Source organism: Tamandua tetradactyla, chromosome 6, assembly GCF_023851605.1.
Source record: "Tamandua tetradactyla isolate mTamTet1 chromosome 6, mTamTet1.pri, whole genome shotgun sequence".
Taxonomy (NCBI): domain Eukaryota; kingdom Metazoa; phylum Chordata; class Mammalia; order Pilosa; family Myrmecophagidae; genus Tamandua; species Tamandua tetradactyla.
In genome coordinates this window covers 117,757,678-117,785,545 of record NC_135332.1, presented here as the reverse complement: position 1 = coordinate 117,785,545, position 27,868 = coordinate 117,757,678, and the positions used below count along the sequence as shown (strand labels likewise).

Genomic DNA, 27,868 nt, shown 5'->3' with positions numbered 1-27,868 from the left:
ACCCCCCCTCCACCGGACGCCTTTTTGACGATGCTGTCCCAGCAGAAATCGGATTAGGGTCGGCGCTGCATGCTGGGAACTCGAAGACCCAGAATCGGATTGGTTGAGATTTGCCAGTGACCACCGTTCCCCTAGGCTGGTTTGTGTTACTGTAGGAGAAGGGAGGGGGACGCTGCGCACTTCCGCCAGAAGGAAGCCGGCGACAGGCTCAGGGCGTCCCCACTTCACTAAGGTATTAATCTCCCGCGCGTCGGAGAAAGCGGCCGTGACCTAGCGGAAGTAATTCCTCCGGCTGCCCCAGAACCCACGGCGGCAGGCAGCTGGGGGCGGGGGGGGGGTGGCCCTGGATTAGGGGCTGTGGCGGTGCGCGGGGACCCGGCTGCGGTGACTGCGGTGGCTGCGGGGCTGAAGAGTGAGTCTCAGGCTAGTGTGGGAACGGTGCTCCAGATCCGCGTGGAGGACGAGGGAGGCGTGTATCCGGCGCGCTGGCAATCCTACTTCCCACCCCTTCCCATTTGGGCGGGGAAGGAACGGAAGCCCTTAACCTCCCCGGGCCTCCTAAGCTCCTAGTTTGGGGGAGGGGAGAAGAGGGCGGCTGGACCTTTCCTGGCTCTGTGGGCTTGGAAAGGAAGGGGTGGAAGGAGGGGCGGCGGCTGGTGATACCGGGCCTTCTCTGGGGTGAGCGCGGGGAGGGTGGAGTTAGCATGGCAGACCAGTCGGTTTTCCTTTTTGCTTTCCGGTGTTCTCCTTTTGAAGTCCGTCTTGGGTCCTAGGAGAGAGCACACGCTCCTTCCTGCTGTGGGACTCCGAAAAGTTTTCCTTCTGAGCAACTTATTCTTCGATCGCTGCCTGACTATGTGGGTTGGAGCTTTCGTGTATCTACCTCTCGGTCCTGTTGTTTGAAAGGAGGTTTTTAGTGTTAAGTACAATGCCCGTTGAGTTTTTCCTACTGAACTAAAATCTGCTTAGTGAAGTTTAACATAACTTTTGAGTTTGTATGCTTATTAGTGGGGACATTTCTACTCTTCATCGCTTTCAGTGTAAAAAATCTATTGAAAACCTCATTTTCAAAACTTGCAAATTTGCTTTTTAATTCCCTAGTAGTGGTTTCCTTTTCTCTTAAGTGGACTACAATGATAAATCCATGATTCCATTTATAAGACGTTTCACCTCGTTGAAGCATCACAGTTCACTCGTGGATTCATTCATTCATAAATACAATGTCAAGAAAACAGCTATAATCCCTGCCATCGTGGATATTTAAGTATTTATTGCCAGTGATGATTTGTGGTTTCTATGTAATTTTGAAATTGTTATCCCTTTTTTCCTTAAATGTAAACTTTATGTTGTAACTACCATTCCAAAAAAAGTAAGTACATTTACTTTAATAGAGGGCGGCAGTTTCATTAACAGATGATAACGCTGTAATATAATTAGGCAGTAGTTTGCAGATGCAAATTTCATTCTATATATCAGGTTCTAAAATGTAGTTAGTTGTTCATATCTTCTAAAATGCAATTTTTCCAGTAGAACTTTTAGTACTGAAAAATTAGGAAACCTTTGAATTTGTACTTATACATGTTAATGTATTTCAACCAGCCTATCCTAAAGACTTTACTACCCCATTATTAAATAAGACTGGAAAATTTCCATCCATTGAGGCCTGAAATGTCAAGCCTCAGTGATTAGGAAAATGGTAGTACCATTCACTTTAGAAGTATTTGAGTGATAGCTGTGTGCCAGACACTATTCTAAGCACAGAAGTTATGGTAGTGATCAACACTCTGTCTTCACCTTCTTGGAGCTTGAGGGAAGAGAGAGAATATATATAAATTAGCAAATATCTCAGACACTGATAAATGTGAAGAAAATACAGCCAGATTAGGGGTTAGAGTGATAGGCAAGGCCTTTCAACTACCTTGTCTTTCCACACCAGCTGACTTGCCTATGTATACCATATATTCTGTCCTCTCTCATTTCAAAAATTGCGTTAACAACTGTCCTTGCCATCTAAAGTGAACCCTTCCACTTAAGTATTGAGTTCTGCCACCTCTTACCTAAGCCAAGGACTTTGCTCCAAGGAGTTTATGCTTAGTTTGATAGCCTGGTGACCTAAATGATGAGGAAGACCTGAGGAAAGAGCTTTTCAGGCAGCAGAAAAGGCAGATGCAGAGTCTGTGCTGGAAGTGAGCTTGACCCTGTCAATGAATATTAAGAAAGCCAGTGTGGCTGGAGCATAATAAAGGAAGACTGGTTGGAGATAAGATCAGAGTAATTAGCAAGGACTAAAATAATATAAAATCTTACAGTCCTTGATAAAGAATTTAGTTTTTGGTCCATTTCTAAGGAGAGGCTATTAGGATTTTGTGCATGCAGGTGACAGCTCATATATGCTTTAGGTATTTTTTGCTGGAAGAGGAAAAAAAAAACCAGTGGAAGAGAAGTAGAAAAACCTACTGGTTAGGAGGCTTTTTTAGTATTTAGTAGTCAAATTGAGATATGGTAGCTTGAACTAGAGGTATAGAGTTGGCAGTTAGAAGTGGTCTGAATGTAATTTGAAGATTAAGCCAAAGGATCTAAGGATCTTGCCTTCACCCTAGGATAAAAAGAGAGGAATTACTGCTTTGGCCAAGCATCTAGTTGAACAATAGAAATGGGTAAGGCGGGGAAGGGAGCAAGTTTTAGGAGTTCTGTATGGGAATGAGTTTGATAATCGTTGACAACAGAGTGAATATATGCGATAGACAAGTCGGATATCCCCAACTCAAGCTCAGGGGAGATGTCAGGCTAGGGAGATAATTTGGGAATCATATTTTATAGAAGATATTTAAACCTATGGACTGGAGGACATCAAGTAGAGAATGTTCATGGCAAAGAGGGCAGATGACTAGCAGCATTCCAGACAGAAGAAATAAACCATGTTGGAAGCAGAAAAGCAAGAGGGTTCAGTATCTGGAATGTGAAGGGAAGAAAATGTTTCAAGGAGGGAGTAGTCAACTGTGTCTTTTAAGCATAATGGGAGAATTAAAAGTTGACCATCTAACAAAGTAAAGTTGTTGAAATTTGCTAAGAGTCTTTTGTGGATTGAATCATGTCTCCAGCAGATATGTTCAATTCCTAACTCCAGTCTGATGGAAAAGAACTCATTTGTAAATAGGATCTTCAAAGATCTTATTGGTTAAGGCGAAGCCACATGGAATCAGGATGTGCCTTAATCCAACATGACTAAGTACTTATAAGCAAAGGAAATTTGGACCCTTTAGGAAGAAAGAGAACGAAACAGTAGGAGACATCATTATGTTATAGAGGCAGAAATTGAGTTTTAGATTGCTCGCAAACAACCACTAGAATGCTACAGGCTTCAGAGAAAGCGTGACCTGCTGACATTTTGATTTTATACTTCTAGCATCCAAAACTGAGGGAAAGAATTCTGTTGTTTGAGCCACCTAGTGTGTAGTTATTTGTCATAGCCACTCTGGTGATCTAAGACAAAACTCTTCCAGTGAAATGATGGGGCAAAGTCTGATTAGAGTGGGTTAAGAGAAGTGGGATCAGTAGTTGGAAGGGATGATGGTGGGTACGATGGCAGGAGCGAAGTCCCTGGTTAGGTGAGAGGTGGTAGAACTCAATGCTTAAGTGGTAGGGTTCAGTTTGGATAGGAAGGACAGTTGAATTTTTTAAATGAGAGAGGACAGAATATATGGTAAACAGAGGCAAGTAGGCTGTGGTGGAAAGACAAGGAATTGAAGTCATCTGCTTCCATTGTCTTCATGAAATAAGTGACATTATCAGGGTAGGAGGGAGGGGATAGGTTGGAGATTTAGGAGAAGGCATCATTTTTTTCAGTAGAAAAGCCAGTTCACTAGGATGATTACAGTGCCCAGTGCCTATTTAAAATTGGTGGTAATAAAGTTGGGAACAGTCAAAATGGCTGTCTTTTCTCCAACCACTTTAGCTCTTTGGTTGGTGCCTGAACTAGGCAGAGAATTGAGTTTAGCAAGATTGGTATTTTGGTAGATAGATACAGCAGAGGAGGAGAGGGTAGGGGAGTTAAAAGTATAAGGACATTTGTTTTTTGTATTTATTCTTAGCCCATTGTTATAAAGGTGCTTTTCAGTTACATAATCTGTAATTAAAATTCATACTATATATTGGTAATATTTCTCACACTTTTTAAAACCCTAAACAATGGAGTTTAGATATCCTTGTCTTTTAAAGGGAGATTAGATGATTTACAGGAGTGAGGCAGGCAAACTCAGTGGGAACACACAGCTTTGGAGCCCTTACAGTCTATGTTGAGGCAGGAGCCCAACTCATCTTAAAAAGAGGAGGGAAATTGGAGGTTGTCGCCAGTTATTGTAGGAAAAGGATGAATTCCATTTCAGATGGACTCAGTCATAAAACGTTAGAACTGGAAGGAACTTATAGAGACAATTTAGTCCATTCCCCTGCTTTGGGAGATGAGAAAACAGAAGCCCTGGTACTTTTCTGGGCCTTAAAATAGAAATGTCTATCAGAAAGTAGAAATTCAAATGTGGTGATAGGTTTGAGTCAACATATAGTGAGCCATTGAGATTCATTTGAGAGGACTGGTACCAGTTCTTAACGTCTTTATAGTCACCTTGGAAAATCTGATAAAAGCTATGGACCTTCCTCCTCTTCCCCCAGGTGCACATGTGCACAAAAGGTTACATACACATTCAAGGATCTGGAATTTGTCTGTATCTTATTCATGAATCTCTAGGGCTGAGGAACTTTAAGTTAAGGACCTGCTTAGAATGGAATCAACAAACTATGGCCCACAGGCCAAATCCAGCCCAGCACCTGTTCATGTACTAGTCACAAACTAAGATTGTTTTTTTCACATTTTTTAGTGGTTGAAAATATTTAAAAGCAGAATATATGTGAAACATATGAATATTTTACAAAATTCAAATTTCAGTGTCCCTAAAGTTTTGTTGGAACATAGCCACGCTCATTTGTTTATGTCTTGTCGATGACTGCTTTCTTACTCCATTGGAAGAATTGAGTAGTTGTGACACAGACCTGATGGCCTGCAAAGCATAAAATATTTGCTAGTATGCTGACCCCTGCGATTGAATGTAAGTTCCAGGAGGGTGCAGTTCTTTATTTTGCCCACAGATTTATCTCAAGTACCTAGAACAGCCTGGCACTTAGTAGGCATTCAGTATATATGTGAACAAAGAAATTAACCCCTGGTTTATAGATGAATCATAGTAGCTATTCTAAGAGGTTTATATATATACTCCTTCTTCAGAATAATCCTATGAGGTAGCTACTATATTATCCCCATTTTACATTTGATAAAGCCAGGCACAGAAAAGTGTGTGACTTCCCCAAGGTGAGAGAGCTTGGATTTGACAGAGGGAGGATTCTAAAACAGACTGCTTTTAGGACTATATTATGTGGAAGGCTGAAGTCTTATCTAGGAAGTAATTATAAAAAACAGGAAAACAATGGAGAGTTGAAACAGAATAGTGTAGCATAGAAGGAACATATGCCTGCTCTAGTGTTATATACTATATTAGGTTTTGAAGTCTATGTCTTGATCTGTGTCTCAACCTGTCTTCCTTATCCATCACTACTCCCCTGAGAGATAGGCGTAACTTCCCAATTGCTCACCTCTTTTCCTACTCTCTTCCCTTGACTCATTCCTCTGGCCAAACTGGTCTTCTTACTCTACTCTCCTTGGAAGGTTCCATCACATTTTCTTCAGATCTCCATTAAATGTCAGTGAAGTCTTTCCTCATCCATATGAAATAGCAATCCACCTTGCTTTCTACCCACCCCCAACCCCATCCCTATCATCATCATAAAGTATCTTACTTTATTTTCCCCATAGCACTTATTCCATTGCACATATTATTATTTTGGTTTGGTTTTCTATCCCTACCCTTCTCTGTATGAGGTTAGATCTCTATGTTCATAACTCTCTCCCTAGTACCTAGGACAGTACCTGACAATCCTAACTCTCAGTAAATATTTGTTGAATGAGTAAATTTGTAAATGGTTTCCATCAACATTAAGCTGCTTTATATCCCTCCAAGCTGTCTGACTTGGCACATAGTGTTTACTTTGCCTGGAATGCTTTCTCCTTGCAGCTCTACCTACTAAAAACATATCTTGTCCATCAAGACCCAGATCAAAAACTACTTTGCTTTTGTGGCTGATTATTTCTGTTGCAGTTTTGTAGTCCCAGATTTATTTTTCCATACCAATATCTTCCTCCCCCTTTGTTAGTGTATGCAAAGCCAGAGACTTTAGATTAATTCATTTTTAACTTAAGTAACTTTTGAAAGGTTAATCAGGCAGAAAACTATTCTGGGTTGATGATGTCTTTCGAGTTAAAGATAACCAGCTTGAGCCCAGAACGGAAATGAAGCTTGTAACTACGTATAGTTTAATGTAATATCCAGATACATCCCAGTGTATGTTGGGCAGATAATTTTAAAGTATTGGAAAAGTCCCTTGAGGAACAGAAGAAAAAAATATGGAACTGTTAAGTTTTACCACTGGGGAAACCCCTGATACTTAGGAACCCCCAAGTCAATAGGCCAAGCCCTTGATCTTGAGGCTTGCTCTTATTAAGCTTATTTATATAGTGGAGAAGCTAAGCCTAGGTATAGTTATGCCTAAGAGTTATTTCCAGACCTCTTTTGTTGCTCAGATGTGGCTCCTCCTCCCCCCCCCCCCCCCGCCCAACTCTGCAAGTAAAATCATTACTGTCCCCCTACATGGGACATGACATCCAGGGGTACAAGTCTCCCTGGCAACATGGAGCATGAATCCTAGGAATGAGCCTGGCCCTTAACATTATCATAAGAGCGATAATGTCTTCCTGACCAAAAAGGGGGGAAAGAGTTGTAATAAATAAGGTATCAGTGGCTGAGAGAGTTCAGATAGAGTGAAGAGGCCATTCTGGAGGCTACTCTTATGCAAGCTTCAGCTAGATATTGCTACTTACCGTGGTTGCCATATCTCAACCAAAACCATTCCTATCAACCCTAAAGAACACCTAGGGCTCTGAGATTCTACAAAAGTTTCATGCTCTATGATGATTTCCAGAAACCTATAGCCTCCAGGTGGGTTCCTAGGCCAGATAAGTCCTGAAACCCAGAGGGCCATCCTCTACAGAACATAACTAGTTCCATCCCCCATCCCATATTATCAACAGCCCTATCTAACATGAAAAACTTAGAGTAGGCGTAGTACATTCTAAAGATTGAGAGAAGGGCCAAAGGAGAAGGTGGAGTTATAACAGAGAAGATAGAATTAAAAAATGCGTATGATTACTGAATCATTATATTGATATTTGTTTTGTTTTCCAGTGCGTGGAGCAGCTAAAAGGAAAAACTTAAAATTGTAGAACTGTAATCAATACCAAACTCTGAAATCTGTTCTATAACTACTTGTTAAAGTATACTTTGAAATTTATTGCTTTTTTGTATATGTGATATTTCATAATAAAAAAATTTTTTTAAAAAGATAACTAACTTAAGAAATACCATAATTTTTTTAAAAACCTTCACTCCAGCCTTATTTTTTTTTATTGAGAAGTAATTTACATTCAATGAAATACTCAAGTGTACCATTTTATTGTTGTCAGGGTTTTGTTTTTTGTTTTTTTAGTTTTATTGTGCTAACATATATATATTGTAATTTGCCACTTAAACCATTTTTTAAAAATAAGTAACTCAGTGGCATTAATTTGTGGTCATAATGTTACAGAACCACCACTATCTCCAAAACTCTTTTCATCAACCCAAAAAGAAATTCTGTACCCATTAAGTAAAAACTCCCATCCCTGGTATCCTCTAAACTATTTTCTATTTCTGTGAATTTGCTTATTCTAGATACTTCATATAAGTGAAATCATACAATATTTGTCCTTTTATATCTGACTTATTTCACTCCACATGATGTCTTCGGAGTTCATCCACATTGTAGCATATATCAGAATTTCATTTCTTTTTATGCCTGAATAATACTCCTTGTATGAATATGCCACATTTTGTTTATCCATTCATCTGTTGGTGAACAGTTGGGTTGCTTTTTTGCCTTTTGTGAATAATGTAGCTGTGAACATTGGTGTACACATATTGTTCGAGTCTTCTTTTGGCTATATACCGAAGAATGGAATTGCTGGGTCATATGGTAATTCTGTTTAACGATGAGGAACTGCCAAACTGTTTTTCATGCTACCTGTCCCATTTTATATTCCTACCAGCAATGTGCATTCTCTCCAACATTGGTTATGGTCCATTTTTTTTGTAACAGCCATCCTAATGGATGTGACATGGTGTACCATTTAGTTTTGACAGATGCTCATTGAGAGTTAGAACATATCTGTCACTCCAGACAATTACCACATGCCCCTTCATAGTCTCTCCTCTTCCAGAAGCAACCACTGGTCTATCAACATAGGTTTGTTTTGCCTATTCTAGAATTCCATATAAATAAAATGATACAATATGTACTTTATGTTTGGCTTTTCTCATCCAGTATATTTTTGGTATTCATCCATATTGTGTATGTCAGTATATTGTCCCTTTTTGTTGAGAGTAGTAGTCCTCTGTATGAATGAATCAGTTTATTTTTCCATTCTCCTAGTGGACCTTTGGGTAGTTCTTGTACAAGTCTTTTTGTGGACAAATGATTTCATTTTTCTTGAATAAATTCCTAGGAATAGAATTGCTAGATCATAAGTTAGAAGTATATTTAACTTTTTAAAGAAGCACTACCAAATAATTTTCCAAAACGGTTATACCATTTAAATTCCTATTAGCAGTGTATGAGAGTTCCATTTGCTTCCTATTCTCTCCAACAATTGGTGTTGATATCTTTAATTTTTGCCATTCTGATAGCAAATGTGGTTTGTGGTTTTAATTTTCGTTTTCCTGATGACTAATGAATGATGTTGAGCACTTTTTAATATACATATTGGCCATTTGAGTATCTTTTATGAAGTATCTGTTCAAATCTTTTGTCCAATTTTTAATTGGATTTTTAAAAAATTATTGTCATTGACTTGCAGGAGTTTTTCATCTGAAAGTCTTTTGCATTGTGAGTATTTTCTTCAAATCTGCGGCGTGCCTTTTCATTTTCTCCATGGTATTTTTTGTGGAGCAGAAGGGTTTTGTTTTGATAGAATCCAAGTTATTTTTTTATTTTGTGATTTGTGCTTTCTGTATCTTCTATGAAAATCTTAGCCTATCCTGATTTCACAAAAATGTTCTGTGGTTTCTTCTGGTAGCTTTATTATTTTACGTTTTTGGTTTAATTCTGCAAACCACCTCAAACTGATTTTTGTGTATGCTTTTTGAGGAAGCAGTTAAGGTTTTTGTAGATAGCCAGTTATTCCAGCTCCATTTGTTGAAGAGATTTTTCCATGGAAGCCGTATGTTTTGATTCACTTACTTTTCTTTTCCAGTAAAAGAATTCAGGAAAGTCATGTTTTATTGTTTTTTCCATTTTTAATTTGCTATGAAACAGCTGCAACCTACTATATTAGTTTGTTAAGCTGCCAGAATGCAATATACCAGAAATGGGACAACTTTTAAAAGGGAAATTTAATAAGTTACAGGTTTACAGTTCTAAGGCCATAAATATATCCTAACTAAGGCATACAGAAAAAGATACCTAAGGAAGGGTGATCTAGGAAGGCATGTGGCTGGTGTCTGTTTGTCCTTCTTCCTGGTTCCATTGCTTCCGACTTCTGATGCCAGTGATTTCCTCTCTAAGCGCTTATGGCATTCACTTAGCTGCTGTGGGACAAAACTCTGGGTTTCATCTTTAGTTTAGCATCTGCCAGGGCTGGAGATTTCTTCTCTTCAGGTTCAGGCTATTTCTGTGAGTCCTTGCTTAGCACCCAGGCTATTTCTGTCTCCGTCTCCAAATGTCTGCATTGGCTCTGTCAGCTCTGAAGCAGTGCCCTCCAAGCCTCCTCATCTTCTCTGAGCTTTCGCCAAAATATTTCTTCTTTTACGTGAGTCTAGTAAACTAATCAAGACCCACCTTGAATGGGTGTGGTCACATTTCTTCTAATTAAAATGTCACACCCACAATCAGGCACCGCATCTCAGCAGAGATAATCTAATCAAAAGAATTAAAGCATAATAGATTCAAACTGACACACCTACCAAAACATAAATACTAAGAACCATCATTCACAGTATATCCATAGACCGCTTAACATCACTGTAGTTGTCTCTTGTGGTCTACATCACCATATGTGATATTTCTGATTGGTTATTTGTGGCCAGTCTAACATTGTGTCCTTAAATGTCAGAGAGAGTTCTTACAGTCAGAATTCCTAAAGCTCCATAATTCATAACAAGCAGATCATAGGACTGGCATTTGTGGGGAGGGTGACGCTAGAAACCAAAGCCCTCCTGTTGAGATATTGGAAAACAGTTGATTATTAGGTAAGTTATTATTTCAGTAGTAAATGTTGGACCATGTGGGACAACCACGAGGTTGTAGTAATTGTTAATTATCAGAAATAGATTGAAAACTGAGGTCATTGCTTTTGGTTTAGATGGTTTAATGGAATCTCTTAGTAAAAGCAGAGAGCTTACCTCTTTGACCCCACTGACTGCCACTAAGGACAAAACTTGTTCTGAAACTCAGGAAATTTAAGAGCAAGTCTTAATCCTAGGAGATCTGAGGGCCTTACCCTACACATAACATTGTCAGATAGCTAAAATTAAAAGTTGTAGGAAGCATGGAATTCCAGAAATCTTGTACAGGAATATATGTTTCATATATTTACATGTTTAGTTAACAATTTAGGATAGTGCTCCAAAATCGTGAGGCTGATGTTTGGATTATTGTTCACTTATCATAATTTCACAAAACATGGCTATGTCCTGGAAGTCTTTAAAATAAAAAATTACTTAAAAAATTAAAGTTTATATTGATGAAATCTTTTATAGAAGATGTAATACCTTCTCCTTGCTTAGTCATTCCCCTTTCCCAAGTATAACCCGAAATATTACAACTAATTTAGATGTTTTTTTAGAATAATGCTATCTAAATATATCTGGCAGATAAATTATTGTACGTTGTTCCACTTTGTTAACATTGTCATGAAGCATTCTGATGTGTATATATAAAATTATAATTGATTCTGCTTATCAAACTTTAAAGTTTTAATTTGCATTTTCCTGATTACTATTGGGATCAAGCATTTTTCTGCTTGTTTATTAGCTATTTGCATTTTTTCTCCTGCTATTTTTCCAGAATTTGGTGTTTTTTAATATTTGATTCTTTAATCTGCAGTGTATTTTTGATCAATGTCAATTATAGATCAGACCTTATTTTTTAAATAATAGCAGTGGAATGTTAGAAGATATAAAGAATAAATTTGTAGCTGTTGCTGTTGTCTATTTAGAAAATCCCAGCAAATCAACTGAAATATTAGAACTAGTATAAGAGTTCTGCACAGATGCTCAACTTGCCAAATTTAAAAGCTTTTAATACACCAATAATCTTTCAGAAAGTGTAATAGGAAAAGAGGTCCTATTCATAACGGAAACTGTAAAGTATGTAGAAATAGACCTAAAAAGAAATCTGTAAAGACTAAAGGAGTAGGACTTGCTCAAACATTTAGCAAAACATGTTTACCAGACTTACAATTAAAACAGTGGGGATATTGGTCAGGTACAAACAGATCAGTGGAAGAGAATAAGTTCTAGAAACATGTATTAATTAGAAATATGATAAAGGGAACATTTCACATTAGAAGAAGGATGGGCTATACAATGAACTTTTGAGTGTCCTACAATGTTAGATTCAAAATTAATTTCAATGTAGAGCCTAGGCTTACATAGAATTACTATTTGTTACTAAAAACTATAATGTCTATGTAATATTCTACAAGCACAATGATGTAAGATAGCTAAGGTCTTTATTTAAGCTATTTCTTCTGTCTGGAAGTATTCTTAACCCACTGCTTCTGACAACTTGCTTTTACCTTCCTAATTCATATTCCAAGAACTCAGCTCTGTCATGAAATAGATATTCAGATGTTTAAACTGAGATTTTTGTCACCTCAAACTTAGATTTTTATAAGTAATTTATGGTTTAAATCCAAACTTAATCATGTTTCAATTAGTTTTAACTCCAACCTAAAAATAAGGAATGTTTAACCCTTAATATGGATTTGTTCTTTATCCTATTGTTGATGGGTCTCCCCTTAACCCTCATAAACCCCTGTTGTATAAATGGTAGAACTGATTTACTATATTAAGTAGTCTGTGAAGAAACTGTTGCCACCCAAAGGGCTTCTAAGATGTGATTTCACCAAGTTGCTTAGCTACTACTAGTGAAATAAACATCCTAAGATGTCTTACTCTGGAGGTTTTCCAGATAGGAAAGTTGGCACTTGAAATTCTTGTGCTTCTAGCTTTTTCTGTTTTCTTTCTTTCTTTTTTTTTTTTTTTTTTTAAGAATGGTTAACAAGCAGTAGGAACAGAATAAAATAATGACCTTGATGACTTTTTAAATTGCCTACTATCATTATTATAAAATTTTAAGAGCCATGTAAGTGTTTATATCAGCACTCTTAGGAGTAGTAGAAAAGAGGTTTAACTGGAGGCAGAATTGTTTTTACTGTGGCAGTATGGAATAATGGAAGGAAAATGGGCTCTAAAGTCAAGCCTACTTAAGGTTTGCCACTTGCCTAATGCTGCCACTTAAGATGTAGAAACCTTGAGCAAGTAGCAGCCTCTTTATTTCTTATCTCTAAATGGGATTGTGGATGTGTTATTTTAAAATAAGATAATGTGTGTAAGGCATTTAGTGCAATGCTTACCACATGCTAGACCTCTAGCTATTTTTTTAAGTTTTAGGATTGGATAGATTATCTCCAAGTTCCTTTTCTGCTCTAAAATGTTATGGTTCATTTCCTTGACCCTTCCCTTAAGGTTGGAATTAAAATAGTGGTCAGTAATTTCTTAGAGAACAGCATAGTTAGGATATGCTGTTTTCCTGATAGTAACATTTAAAAAGAATATTGGTATAAATATGGTCCTCCTTTGAAGAAATGCTTTAGAACATTATTAATATACATATTCCTGCACCATGCTGTCCTGAGTGATGTGCAGCAGGAGCAGAAAGCTGGTACCAGCTTTGGGAATTTGGGGTTCCAGGCAAAAGCACAGCCTCCCCAACTTGCCTTATGATTATGCCACCCTAGAGCCCCACATCGACACGCACATTATGAAGCTGCCCCACAGCAAATACACCATGCCACATACGTGAATAACTTAAATGCTACCAAGAAGTATAAAGGGGCGCTGGCAAAGGGTGATATTACAACTCAGATAGTTCTTTAGCCTGCACTGAAGTTCAGTGGTGGAGGCCATACCATTCTACCATTTTCTGGACAAACCTGAGCCCTGATGTTGGTGGAGAACCCAAAGAGGAGTTGCTGGAAGCCATCAAGCATGACTTTGGTTCCTTTGATACCTGTTGGTGTTCAAGGTTCAGATTGGGGTTGGCTTGGCTTCAGTAAGGAACAGGCATGCTTGCAGATTGCTGCTTGTTCTACTCAGGATCCATTGCAAGGAACAACAGCTCTTATTCAACACTGCTTGTAATTGATGTATGGGAGCATGCTTCCTACCTTCAGTATAAAAATGTCAGACCTGATTATCTAAAAGCTATTTGGAATGTAATCAATTAGGAGAATGTAACTGAAGATGTATGACTTGCAAAGATATGAAATGTTAACCATTACACTGAGTATGTAAAGCTCTTTATGAGTGTTTTTGTAACAATGTAGAATCTGCAGCATAGTAATAAGCCTCTCTGTTAAAGCACTTCTAAATGTTGCTCATTGAGATATTTCGCAAACAGAATTCAATGATATAATTTCACATTTTAAAAGTTTGGGCAACTGTTTGAAAATATTAAGTGCTTTGGTTTAGCACTTAATGAATTTAAGTGATGAATTTTTTGTTAGAGAGCTAAAATAGCCTAGGAGGTTATAATTGTCCTCATAAAAGCCATAAAAAATAACCCATCCCTGTATTTTGTGAGTTTGTCAGATAGCTTTTATAATTTTGTTTTATTGCATTTATAGGAAATTCAGTCTTTTGCTCAGTTATTCAACTGTAAAACCCAATGAAAATATTCAGCTTTCAATTAGAAAAAAAAATTTTTTTGTAAGTAATCCTCTTTAGTATCATCTCTGATAGATCTCCACCCAGGGGTCTCTAATTATTGATGTCACTTAATACCATTTTGTCAATTTAAAAAAACATAATTTGATTGCTAATCAAGAACTGCTTTATTATGAAGAGGTAGTTAGGTATTTAAATTTGTCTGAAGACAGAAATATAAAGACTTAAATGTGACATTTTATCTTCAAACACAGATACAGAAATATATATATATATATAGTATAGAAGCTTCAAAATGGACAAATTAGGGCCTAGTTTATGAACTCAGTGACAGGGATTAAACCATAGTTTATCTGGGTCGCCACCCACCCCCACCCCCCTTCTTTTGGTTCTATTCATGAGCACCCCTCTCAAGGAAACTGGGCTGCTGGTCACAGAACTACTTTCCCAAGTTGAGGCAAATTGATCTCAGACAAGGCCAGCTGTGTGCCTCCCTCAGAAACAGAAATTGTTTTCTTTTATTTTTAATGTACAACCACAACAAAACTTCACATTGTTTTGTTTCTTCAACAAAGTAAAAGATATACTCCTAATACAGTGAGACAGCTTGTCACATCATGTTCTCATGTAGTTTTTGAAAATAGACCTGGAGATTATTTAAATGCAGCAGGGATACTTTGTCTGTTTGGTTTAATGTTGTCATGCGTTTTCCCATGTTGTTTAATCATTGTTCTAATGGTTTTTAATTGCTGTATATTTTAGTAATTGGACATTTCCTAATCTATTTAGGAGCTCTATTACAGGATATTTTATTTGATTTCAATTACTATTTATTGCCAGAAATACTTTGGTGAGCAACTCCGTGCACACACTTTTCCTTCAGTTGGAATATTCTCTATGTGTTTTTCTATGTAGGGTTTTTCTTAAATCTATTTAATAACAGGATGTTTTCCAATTTTTTTTTATTTTTCATTTATGTCCCAAATTTTATTTTTCTATTTTTTTTTCGTGGAAAAATGGAGTAACTTCACAGTTTCAATACTGAAGACTGAAGTTTAAAAAAAAATTTAAATTCAAGGTACTTTTCTCTTAGAATTCAATTAGGAAAATAGACTTTTTGGATTGTCAAAAGTGTTGATGAGAGTATTGGTAACGTGTTTATGTGTGTGCTTATGGATTGAAAAAGCTTTGGAGATTCTGATGTTCATCCTTTTTATATACCACATAAAGTGACTTTCATGAAGCTCAAATGGGAGTCATCTGTTTACTGTTATGCCCATATGAACAAAGCAGTGAGCTTTGTCTAAACAGAATATCTAGAAAACTAAGACCTTTTTGAAAGATGGGCTTTTAAGTACAAGTACTCTGTTAGATTGTGCTTTCTACTAAGCAAACATATGCAGACACTACTGATTTATATAAAGCTTTTTGACTCCTATTAACCTTTAAAAGTCTAAAAAAATTCAGTGTTGAAATTTCTGGGGGACTCTATTTTTGCTTTCCCTTAATGTTGAGAGAATAGAGGAGAGAATGGGGGAAAGTGTACTTCAGTAAGATTTCTGGTTTTTCCTCCATGTCAAATAGATTTTAAGAGATTAAGATACTTTAAAAAATTAAAAATTTTAGTCATCCAGCAGAGAATGAGACTTTAAGATTCTGTTTAGCCCTTTTTAATAATAGAAAAGAAGCAGAAGATTAAGTTGCAGTTTCTTCCGTAAAGGAAAAGTACTGCTCCTCCAAGAGGGATTTTTGTGACCAAATCCCCAGCTCCTGCTCTACTCCTGGATGCGTTTATAACACCTTGGAATGATCAGTGCTAGAAAGAAACAAAGAAGCAAACTAAAACTGTTTTTGAAATAGTATCTGTTGCTTGTTGTGTAATAAACTTTGATGCTGAAAGATTGCAACTTTATTGCAAACGTAAATTCTTGAATCTTTATCTTAAAATGAACTTTGAATTTCTGTTGAGCACCTTTTAAAGAGTAACATCAAACCTTAAAATTTCAAAGGAGATTGTTGTATATTATGATTTATAGCTAAAATTAGGTATAAACATAAGTTTTATTTTCTATTTTAATTTCATGGTGAAATTACTGTTTGAGAAAGCTCTTCAGAGAATGTTTCATAAATTACTGTTTCTCATTATTAGTCATGCCCTAATGATTCAGTGACCTAATATCCTGTCTCTAAGATATGCATCAAACCTAGAACACACTAAAAATCCTATAAAGCCCTGGATAGTTTTTATGTAATTAGTCATTAGAGAAACATTTATTTTCCTCTGATAATGATGTAGTTTTGAGTGTTAATTTAACAATCTATTAATCATAAAGAGGTCTGCATTAAAAATATATATATACATGTTACTGAAAACATGAACGCTTTTCCTTTAGCAGTCATCTTGTTCTTTTGTAAAATTTAAGATTTCTCAAAAAATTATAATTTTTCATAAATGATGAAAAAGTCATCATTACATTTCCAAATATTGATGCCCTGTAAGCAGACGGAACAGAAGAATGAAATATTTTATACATGTGGACCGACCTACATACAAAGAGAGAAAGGCTTATCTTTTCACTCTCATGGAAGCTACTTCATGTCCTTATCATGTCATGTCATTCATTCTGCAAATATTTGCTTAGTGTCTACCAATGTCTAGTAGGAGAAGGATACAAAGATGATTAAGGCCAAGGATTTATCTTCAAGTTCAGTTCATGACCTAAGGAACAAAGTCTGTATTTCGAAACTTAACAGAATAATAACCTTACAGAAAAAAAAAAAAGTGTTATCTAGAGTTCACTGTCCTGGAGATGATCATCTTTTCTCAGATATTCAGAAAATTGATACTGTTCTTTTTGAGTGGCAGAGGATCAAATTCTTTAACCTTCAAGAGAGTTTCATAACTTGACATCTGAAATGGGCTTCAGAAGATATCTGAATGTTCCCCACACCGCCAAATTTTATATAAAATGTTCTTTGTATGGTTTTTTCCTGGGACGGGAGCTCATAGTTTTCTTTGGATTCTCCACAGAGGCCTTTTACCGAGAAAAAGAATAAAATCCTACTAGCTTAGAACATCTCAGTATTTTTTTTGATCATTATGGTGTATGTACATATTTTAATAGAGTGCACTGTTTTACACATCTGTGAATCTCAACATGTCACATTCTTTAAAAGTTCCTCCTCAGAACCCCCCCCCTCGCAATCAATTTACAATGCTTGTGTATGTTTCCACATCTGTTGTAACAAGTTATAGTGAAGGTAAAAACAGTCACAAGGAAGAAAATGAAATAAACTATTTGTCAAAGTCATCTCCGTTTCTAAGGTTCTTTAGACTTTTCTTTTCCTTTGGTTCCAAAATGGAAAACCATAAGTTGATGATAGTAATCGCTGCCATTTATTGAATACCTACTGTGTATTAAGCATTGGGGCTGGCAAGTAAAGAATAATCATTTGAATACGTGTCTGCCTAGCTTTTATTACAGCATAGCAGTGAATTGTCATAGGAGTAGAATGTCTTATGATATGTTGTCCTGGGATACACAGCATTTTAAAACTTTTTTATAACTTCATCCATAAAAATATACAGATCCATAAGCATACAATGCTATGAATTATCTCAAAGGAAAGTTACCTACGTAATTGCCACTTAGATCAAGATACAGAACATTATCGGTTTCCAGAAGCCCCCCCCTTATGCTTGTTCTTGGTCTCACCAGTGAAGTGCCGAGCATTTTAATGCTTTATTTTAAGTAGTCTTCCTCCAATTCAAAAAAAGGCCCAATTAACCAATCTCGCAAAGCATTTTGGTACTTTTCATTTGCTTCATAGAAGTGTAGTGTGTGTCGGAATGGTGACCTTTGCAGAACATTGAGAGAGAGAGAGTCCTTAAGCGTGTAAAGGACACATTGAGTAACAATGGTGAAAACGTTTCTATTGCAACATTAATCTTAGTATTGCATTGTTATATTTTCAGGAAACTACTAAAGTTCCTGTGGAATCAAAGTAGAATTTCCTAAGACCATAATGGGTAAGTTATCTAAAGGTCATTTGTTGTTTCGACTAGTAAAAGCTGGTTTTTCCTTCTCAACTAAAAATAGGCCTTCGAAGTCAGTGAATACAACAGAAAAAATGGTCAGAGTAGACTGAAATTGGTTGTATAAATAAGTTGTTTATATATTCCTGAAAGACAGATCAGCAACATAACTTCCAAATCCAAAATGTGATTCCTAGTAAGAAACTATTCTGAATTAAGAAATCTGAAATTTTCTGACATATAAAGGGGTTTTTAGGTTGCAAAAAATATTGGAATCATAAGTTGGAATTTATAATTATTTTTAGTTTTGTTCTTAGATGTTGTTGAAAGCTGCTTAAATCAGTATGCTTAAGCAGATTATAATTTAGAGCTCCCAGCTTTTATTACAGAAAGTTGTAAGAATAATACACCATGCTGTCAAATAGCCTTCACCAATTAACATTTTGCCACATATTCCTTCCCTTTATAGTTGTGTGTATATATGTATATATGCATTTGTATGTATGTATATGTGTGTATATGCTTTTGCCATTTAAGATTTAGTTGCACATATAACATTTCACACCTGAATACTTTAGCGTGCATCTAATTCAGTCCATATACAAAATTTCCCAATTGTTCCAATATTGTTCATTACAGTGGGTTTATTTTTCAAAATCTAGGATCCAGTTAAGGATCACTTATTACATTAATTTGTCTCTTTATTCTCCATTAATTTGAAACAGATCCCTATTTCATATTGGATGGGAAGGAGGATCTTTCATGACTGATTTTTTTAAGAGAGTAGGCCAGTTGTTTTAAGGACTAACAATCAATTTAGATTTTTTTATTGTTTTCTTGTGATTATATTCAGTGAAGGTGATACTGGTATTTACGGATCTTACTTTTAAGGCTTTCTAAATGATTTATTAACAACAAATAAGTAAATGGATATTTTTGGCTGAAACATATACTACCATCATCCTTCTGTACTTCTTCCTAAGTCTTCCCAAGTATTCAGAATATGGCTTAAGATAACCCCCCAAAAAAGACGCTTACTTGAAAATTGTCTTTACTTACCTTTGTTATTTTGGCCTCTTTTTTAAATCAATATACTTTTTCTATCATATATGGCACGTTTGAGTTAAATGTATAATAGCATTTGGTTTTTGCAGTTTCTTCTGAATATATGACTTGTACTCTAGAAACAACATGGTAAATTTATAATTTTTTTTTTAAAGAAAGGTCTAAACATTCCTTTGTAAAACTATAGTTTCTTCATCTATAAAATAGGTTGCCCTCCTGAATAAAAGAAAAGAAAAAAACGAACGAGTCTGATCTTACTCTGCTGTGCCACCTTCCAATTGTGGTGGATGTGTACGTAATTTTGTAGTGCTTATCAGACGTTGCTGTGCTTTATCTGATTTACAGCCATAAATTAAAGGGTAAAAAGTGAGGAAACCAAGTACAGAAGGTTGAAAATTTTTTAATATTTGGAAGCTGTAAAAAGCACATGGGAAGCAAGAAAACTGAGAAGAGCCATATACTGTGGTCACTGGGCATGTTTGTTTTAAAATATGAATTTTGCTTTTGAAAACTTGTTTAAAATCATTTTGAAGGCATTTATTTAAAAAAAAATAGTAAAATCTACTTATTAGGTTTTGCATATTTATGCGTATAGACCAGTGCTATCCAGTAGAACTTTGTGATAATGAAAACATTTCATAACTGATGTTCATTATGGTAGCTGTTCACTTCATTCAGCTGTTGAAATGAGGCTAGTATAACTGAGGAACAGAATTTTAAATTTTATTTAGTTTGAGTTAATTTAAATTTACATAGCCTCATACGGCTAGTGGCAACCATACCAAACAGTACGGTCATAAAGTGTAGCTTAAAAGTTACTTCTGTCATTATAGTGAGAACCCTCAGATTTCTATGTTTAGAATTTTAAATTTTGGAATTTTGGTGGTTATTGTCCTCTAGAAGTGTTCTGATCTGAGTTCATCAGATGCTTACTCTGGTCAACCTGTACATTTTTCATAAATTATTTGATTCAAAAATCAGTTCACTACTTAATTTACTTTAGATGGAGAGGAGAAAACCTATGGTGGCTGTGAAGGCCCAGATGCCATGTATGTCAAATTGATATCTTCTGATGGTCACGAATTTATTGTAAAAAGAGAACATGCACTAACATCAGGAACAATAAAAGCCATGTTGAGTGGCCCAGGTTGGTACATTTCTTTATCTTCATATATTTTTCACTTTTTTAAAAAAACATTTTTTATAATTATATATAACATATATACAATCAAAAGTCAAAGAAAAAGCAATGATTTCCAAAGTACGCTTCAGTAAGTAGTTACAGAACAGGTTTCAGAGTTTGTTGTAGGTTACCATTCTGCTATTTCAGATTTTTCCTTCTAGTACTTCCAAAACACTGAAGGCTAGAAGAAATATTATATTTTCACTTTTAATGTTTGATGAATGTTTTTAATTTGAATTAAATGACTCATAACATTAAAAAAGAGGAGAACACCTGTTTTACTATTAGTACATTAATACGTTGCATTCTAATATGTGGCCTTTTGTGTCTAGTTTCTTTCACTTAACATATTTTCACAGTTTATCCATGTTGTAGCATGTATCAATACTTCATTCTTTTTTGTGCCTGAATAATATTCCATTGTGCATATATATCACATCTTGTTTATTCCTTCATCTTTTTTTGGGCACTTCAGTTGCTTCCACCTTTGGGCTGTTATGAATAGTGCTGGTGTAATCATCTGTAAACAAGTATCTGTTTGAGTCCCTGCTTTTAATTCTTTTGGGTATATACCTAATAGAATTGCAGGGTCATATTGTAATTCTATATTTAACTTTGTGAGTTAAAAAAGTTAATATATATAACTATATTTAACTTGATTTCCAAACTGTTTTCTATAGCAGCTGCACAATATACATTCCCACCAATAATGTCTGAGGGCTCCAATTTGTCCACACACTCATAAACACTTGTTATTTTCTGTGGTTTTTATTTTTTTTCCAATAATACCCATCCTTCTGGATGTGAAGTTGGCCTCTCATTGTGATTTTGGCTTACATTTCCCGAATGACTAATGATGTTGAACATCATTTCTCATGTTTATTGACTATTCCTATATCTTTGGAGAAATATTTATTCAAGTCCTTTGCCCATTTTTAAATTGTTTTTTTGTTTGTTTTTCAGCTGAGGAATTCTTTATATGTTGAGGATATTAAATTATACTTCAGGGTTGTCTTTCATTTTCTAGATAATGATGTAAAGTTTTTAATTTTGATGAGATCCAATTTATCTTTTTTGTTTTGTTGCTTGGGCTTTTGGTGTCATATCAAAAAATCTTGCCAATTACAATATCCTGAAGGGTTTACCTATGTGCTTCTAAGAGTTATATGGTTTTAGTTCTTTGTTATTGATGCTTTTTTTTTTTTTTTTTTTTTTTTACATGGGTAGGCACCGGGAATCAAACCCGGGTCCTCTGGCATGGCAGGTGAGCACTCTGCCTGCTGAGCCACTGTGGCGCACCCTGTTATTGATGCATTTTGAGTTAATTTTTATATATGGTTTGAAGTAAGAGTCCACCTTCATTCATTTCATGCAGATATTCAGTATTCGTTTTGGATGTTGTTTGTCTCTTTGTTTTTTTTAATTTTTTTAAAAATTTTTATTGTATTATATATATATATATACACACAAAACAAAGAAATAAAAAAACAGTAGTTTCCAAAGCACTCTTCAACAGGTAGTTACAAGACAGATCCCAGAGTTTGTCATGGGCTACCATACAACCCTCTCAGATTTTTCCTTCTAGCTGCTCCAGAATATAGGAGGCTAGAAGGCTTAAATATTTTTTTATCACTACAAGCAACTTTTTTTCTTTGTTTTTTGTGAAAAATACCATATATTCAAAAAAGCAATAAATTTTAAAGCACAGCACCACAATTTGTTATAGAACGTATTTCAGAGTTTGACATGGGTTACAGTTCCACAATTTTAGGTTTTTACTTATAGCTGCTCTAAAATGCTGGAGACTAAAAGATATCATTTAATGATTCAGCAATCATATTCATTTTTTAAGTCCTATCTTCTCTGTGTAATTCCACCATCACCTTTGATCTTCCTGTCCCTTTCTTTAGGGGTGTTTAGGCTATGGTCATTCTAACTTTTTCATATTGGAAGGGTCTGTCACTAATTTGGGGTAGAAAGATGGAACTATGTGATGTTCTAGAGAGGCTGGGCCCTCTAGGTTTCAGGACTTATCTGGTCTAGGGACAGGACCCATCTAGAGGTTGTAGGTTTCTGGAAAGTTACCCTACTGCGTGGAATCTTTGTAGAATCTTATATATTGCCCTAGGTGTTCCTAAGGATTGGCTGGAATAGTCCTGGTTGGGCTTTGACAGGTTGTGCTAGGTAGCAATGGCTACTAGGAAGCTTGCGTAAGAGCATCCTCCAGAGTATTCTCTTGGCTCTATTTGAACTCTCTCTGCCACTGCTACTTTATTAGTTACACTTCTTTTCCCCCTTTTGGTCAGGATGGAATTGTTGATCCCACGGTGCCAGGGCCAGATTCATCCCAGGGAGTCATCTCCCACATCACCAGGAAGACTTTCACCCCTGTATGTCATGTCCCATGTAGGGGGAAGGGCAATGATTTCAGTTGCAGAGTTGGGCTTAGCGAGAAGGAGGCCACATCTAAACAAAAAAAGAGGTCCTCCAAAAAGTAACTCTTAAGTCTAACCTATAAGTAGGCTTAGCTTCTCCTCTACTTATATAAGCTTCACCATAGTAAGGCTCAAGATCAATTGTGAAAAATAACATATACAAAAAAGCAATAAATTTCAAAGCACATCACAACAATTACTTAAAGAACAGATTTCAGAGTTTGGTATGGGTTACAGTTTCTACAATTTTAGGTTTTTCCTTCTAGCTGCTCCAAGACACTGGAGACCAAAAGAAATATCAATATAATGATTCAGCAATCATACTCATTTGTTAAATCCTATCTTTCTATTAAAACTCCACCTTCGCCTTTGATTCTTCTCCCAGTCAGTCCTTAGGGGTATTGGGGCTATATATATTCTAACTTTTTCATATTAGACAAGGCTGTCGATAATACAGGATAGGGGAATAGAACTAGTTGATGTTTTGGAGAGGCTGGCCCTCTGGGTTTCAGGGCTTATCTGGCCTAGGAACCCATCTGGAGGTTATAGATTTCTGGAAAGTAATTATGGTATATGGAATATTTGTAGAATCTCAGATAAAGCCCTAGTTATTCTTTAGGGTTGGCAGGAATGGTTTTGTAAACCATGATAAATGGCAATGTCTAGCTGAAGCTTGTGTAAGAGTAGAGTAGCCTCCAGAGTAGTCTCTTCACTCTATTTGAACTCTCAGCCACTGATACCTTATTTATTACAATTCTTTTCCCGCTTTTGGTCAGGAAGGTATTGTCAATCCAGTGGTCCCAGGGCCAGGCACATAACAGTGTTGTATGTGGCAGTGCTGACTTTCAGACCTACAAAACTCCTGTTCCGAGTCCTAGGTGCCACATGGGTACCCAAGGTTCCAGGGAAACCAGATCGTAAATATATATTAGCACAGCCTTTCAAAAATCTAGAAATAACAATTACCCCTCCAGATTAAATGTGACTACTAAAAGAGCTTATAACCTAGGCCCCAATTTTCTTATAAGTATTTTCTAAATGAGACCTTATGATTTGCTCTTTTGTTTCTGGCTTATTTTGCATCACTGATGTCCTCCATATTCATTCATATCGTTGCATGCCTCACAACTTCATTCCTTTCTGTAGCAGCACACTATTCCATCATATGTATACACCACAGTTCGCCATTGTGTTTCTCAGTTAGTGTGTCCTTCAGCCACCTCCATCCATTGGGCATCATATTGCATCCAAAGTCAACAGTCCATGGCTCACATCATCCCCACTTAGTAGTATAATCATCAGCACTCTCAATTTTAGACAATTTTCATTGCTCCCAAGAGAAAAATAACCAATAAACTTACCCTCACCAAATAGAAAGTCCAGACCTCCTCTTAACTCTTGTCCTTCCCCTCCAGTTATTTATTGCTAGTATTGCTATATTACTGTTGGTATCATCCTGTAAAACACAGCCCATAGCATGCAATTGTAGTTTTCCTCATATACCCCAATATTATAAATTCTTTGTACTGGACTCATGTCTTTGAGGTATGCATGAACTTATTTATATTTGTAGTGTTAATTGGTGGAATACATGGCTCAATACAACCCCTTTCAATTGTGTTTCTCTTTTTATTGAGCTTTATCATGAACTCATGACTTTTTTATGTTTGATGATTTTATATGTTTGCACTTATTCTCACTGATGCTCAAATTGTTCCATCTGTCTGGTTTTATGCCAGAAGAAGCCACATCAGATTGGCTTCTGTGTCCTTTTGATATGGCTCCATTTGTCTTGGATACTACTTTCTATAACAAAAGACTTCCAGGCTTATCTTGTGCATTTGTTGCCCAATCCTGAAATAAGCCATTTTCCTAAACAGCCCTGTTTTCTTTTGGTGGAAAATGGTTTTAGGACTCTAGATTTGATCTAGGGGTACTCATTGCTCCTAAGCTGAATTGTTTCTAGGCTTTCCACTGGACAGAACTAGGAAGTACTGTAGGGAATAAAAAACTACAGTACCAACAAAATTATAATGAAAAAAGTAAGATTAGTGGGTTTTTGCTTTTCATAAAGTTGACCTCCTTTAATTTAAAAGAAAGAGTTTTACCTTGAGCTCCTTTAATTTAAAAGAAAGAGTTTTACCTCTAGTGGATGAGGAAAACTTTGAACACAAAGCTAATGTTTGTCTAGTATGCACAAAGTTTAATTAGTGTGCTTGCTTCGGCGGTACATATACTAAAATTGGAATGATACAGAGAGGATTAGCATGGCCCCTGCACAAGGATGACACACAAATTCATGAAGCGTTCCATATTTTTTTAAAAAGAAGTTTAATTAGGGCTTATTGGTAATATTATATACATTTATTCAAGAAAGGAGCTCTTAGTTATTGGCAAACCAAAATTTATCTCATTGTGAATTATTTACTGATCCTACTCTCCTTCATCCCCAACTACCACCCTACCCCTACCAATAGACAAATATGAGAAAACTTCTAAAATACTATGTTCTCAGAAAGTATATTTGTAGAAATGAACTACCTTTTGTACTCAGTAGTGCTATATATAATGCTAAGAAAAAAATTTGTCTCTGTGAGTAATTAATACTTTTATAAAGCTCAAAAAATTGAGGTCTATGAAATGCTTTTTTCTAAAGGGAAGTGGCTTATAAGGCAATCTCATAAACACAAGTCATATTTTTAAAAACCAAAGGAGATGTTTAAATATATATATATCAGAAATCTGTTACTTGTCTTAACTTTAGTTTTACATGGTATTTTAGTTTTTTAGCTGCTAGAACAAATTCCATAGAGTGTTTTGGGTTGACTTAAACAAGGAAATTTGTTGGCTTACAGTTTTGAGACTGAGAGAAATCCAGCACTGAGGCGTCAGCAAGGCGGTTTTCTGCCCAAAGACTGTGGCATTCTGGGACTCGCTGCCAGTCAGCAGCATCTTCTCCTTTGTCTTCTGGGTTCTGTTACTTCCAGCTTCTTGCTTCTGTCATGGCTTCTTTTTCCATGTCGAATTTCCTTTGTATATAGGAACTTCACCCATAGTGTATTAAAGCCCATCCCCATTCAGTTGGGCACGACTTTACTAATAACATCTTCAAAAGTATTTACAAATGGATTCACATTAACAGGTCTAATGGTTGGGACCTGAACATGTCTTTTGTGGTAAACATAATTTAATCTTCAACATTCTATCCACCCTCTGGACCCAAAAAGACATGTTCTGCCAGCATGCAAAATAGTCATACCATCACAACATCCCAAAAGCCTTAAATCATTTTAAAGCAATGTAAAGTACAAAATCTCATCATAATCATTTATGAGTGTTATCAGTACTGGGGCAAAATTCCTCTCCCTCTGTGGATCTATAAAACAAGTTACCTGTTTCCAATATACAATGAAAAGACAGGCATAGAATAAATATTCCCATTCCAGAAGGGAAAAAATAGAAGGAAAATAGGAGTCACGGGTCCCAAACAAGTCCACGACCCAGGAGGGCAAACTACATTAGAGTTCAGTGTCTATTTGTGGTTAGATGTTTTGTCCTCCAGTCTTGATGGAACAGCAGTTCCCTTGGCACTTGTGGCCATGTTCTCTCCAAACAATAGGTTTGTAGGCTCCACCCTCTCTGAGCACTGGGATGGCTACCAGGCTCTCCATGAATGCTGGGGCATAAGCCCCACCATCTCTGAGCATTGGGGTGGTAGCACTGTCCCTGAACAACTGGATGCAAGGCCTGCCCCCCTTCAAGCACTGGGGCCGATAGTTTGCCCTCCTTAGAGTGCCAGGGAATATCTGCCCTTTCCTGGTACATGAGTGGGCCCACTCTCTTAGCATGAGATCTTTTTTGTCCAAACCTTTGCTTCCACAGTTCTCTTGATGTCATTCTTCCTTTAATTTATCCCTTTTCTGTTCCTTTCAGTCCACACTGGTAGTAGTTCTGCTCATGTAAGTTTTGCAAAAACCTTGTCAGCTTTGTGTGTAATTCACGCAGGTCTAAACCATCAGATAGCAGATCCACAGATCCTTCCTAGGTAACTACATTTCCAGTTCTGACTTCCACTGAAATGGGTGACTGGATCCACGCTCAGCCACACCTTGTTAAAGGTTGTTCTGTTCAGTCATCACATGGAACCCTGTTCTCGGGAAAATTACTTCCCTAAAGCTTAGGAAGGTCCCTGATAGAGCCGCTCTAGTCTCAGAGCACACTCTTTGGATAGGCTGAGAATTTTCAAAATCGTCAATTGCTGCTTTCTCTTTTTTCTTTTTTAAATGCAATTTTAGTAAGATATATTCACACACCATACAAACCACCCAAAGTATACAATCACTGGTTCACAGTATGCTGCTTCCTTTTTGCTAAAGAGTTTTCCCAGCTTTTCCCTTTCCTCTTGCACTTTACTATAAGCTGTGAGGAGAGGCCAAGGTTGCATCATCAGACTCCTGATGACTTATAAAGACTTGATTCCCTGAGCCAGTTCTTCTAAAATAGCAGTTTAGCTTTTTCTGTCCTGTTCACCCTTCAGTATTTATGCCATACAGAGTTACAGGAAGAATTGCTTAATTAGTCCAACCTTCTGGTAGAGAACTGGGATTTCAAAATTCAGTATTGAGGAATGCTAAATGTTATCTTAGTAAAAATAAAGATTTTTAAAATGTTATTTATGCTGGTTAATCAGAGTTAACTATTTCATTTGATACTAGTTGTGTATAGTCTTGTAACATATTTCTTTTATTTTTCAGGCCAGTTTGCTGAGAATGAAACCAATGAGGTCAATTTTAGAGAGATCCCTTCACATGTGCTATCAAAAGTATGCATGTATTTTACCTACAAGGTTCGCTACACTAACAGCTCCACTGAGATTCCTGAATTCCCAATTGCACCTGAAATTGCACTGGAACTGCTGATGGCTGCGAACTTCCTAGATTGTTAAATGAAATAAATTATAATAAACTGTTAACTTTTTCAGTATTTAATACCTGTAGTTCAG

At 36.4% G+C, this 27,868-nt stretch overlaps 1 protein-coding gene, 1 non-coding gene and 1 pseudogene across 4 annotated transcripts; all 3 read left to right on the top strand.

Annotated features, from left to right (window-relative positions):
• The first annotated feature begins 11 nt into the window (after positions 1 to 11).
• ELOC (elongin C) lies at positions 12 to 27,854 on the top strand. Of its 3 annotated transcripts, none has more exons than XM_077167023.1 (4): positions 12 to 232; positions 18,124 to 18,177; positions 20,252 to 20,395; positions 27,621 to 27,854. In XM_077167023.1, the coding sequence occupies exons 2-4, from the start codon at positions 18,174 to 18,176 to the stop codon at positions 27,809 to 27,811; spliced, it is 339 nt and encodes a 112-aa protein (XP_077023138.1). In that variant the 5' UTR covers positions 12 to 232; positions 18,124 to 18,173; the 3' UTR covers positions 27,812 to 27,854. The 3 variants fall into 3 exon arrangements, with proteins under 3 accessions (XP_077023138.1, XP_077023137.1, XP_077023140.1); XM_077167022.1 differs by lacking the exon at positions 12 to 232 and adding an exon at positions 292 to 412; XM_077167025.1 differs by lacking the exon at positions 12 to 232 and adding an exon at positions 364 to 423.
• On the top strand, positions 11,253 to 13,946 carry LOC143686308 (superoxide dismutase [Mn], mitochondrial pseudogene; annotated as a pseudogene).
• LOC143689132 (U6 spliceosomal RNA) lies at positions 25,079 to 25,185 on the top strand. Its single transcript, XR_013178599.1, has one exon. It is a non-coding gene; the product is annotated as a U6 spliceosomal RNA (small nuclear RNA).
• Positions 27,855 to 27,868: the final 14 nt, after the last annotated feature.

Bases quoted from the DNA above. Each gene is read 5' to 3' on its own strand.
- ELOC (XM_077167023.1), top strand. The intron at 20,396-27,620 runs GTTGGTACATTT...TTTATTTTTCAG, and splicing joins AGCCATGTTGAGTGGCCCAG to GCCAGTTTGCTGAGAATGAA.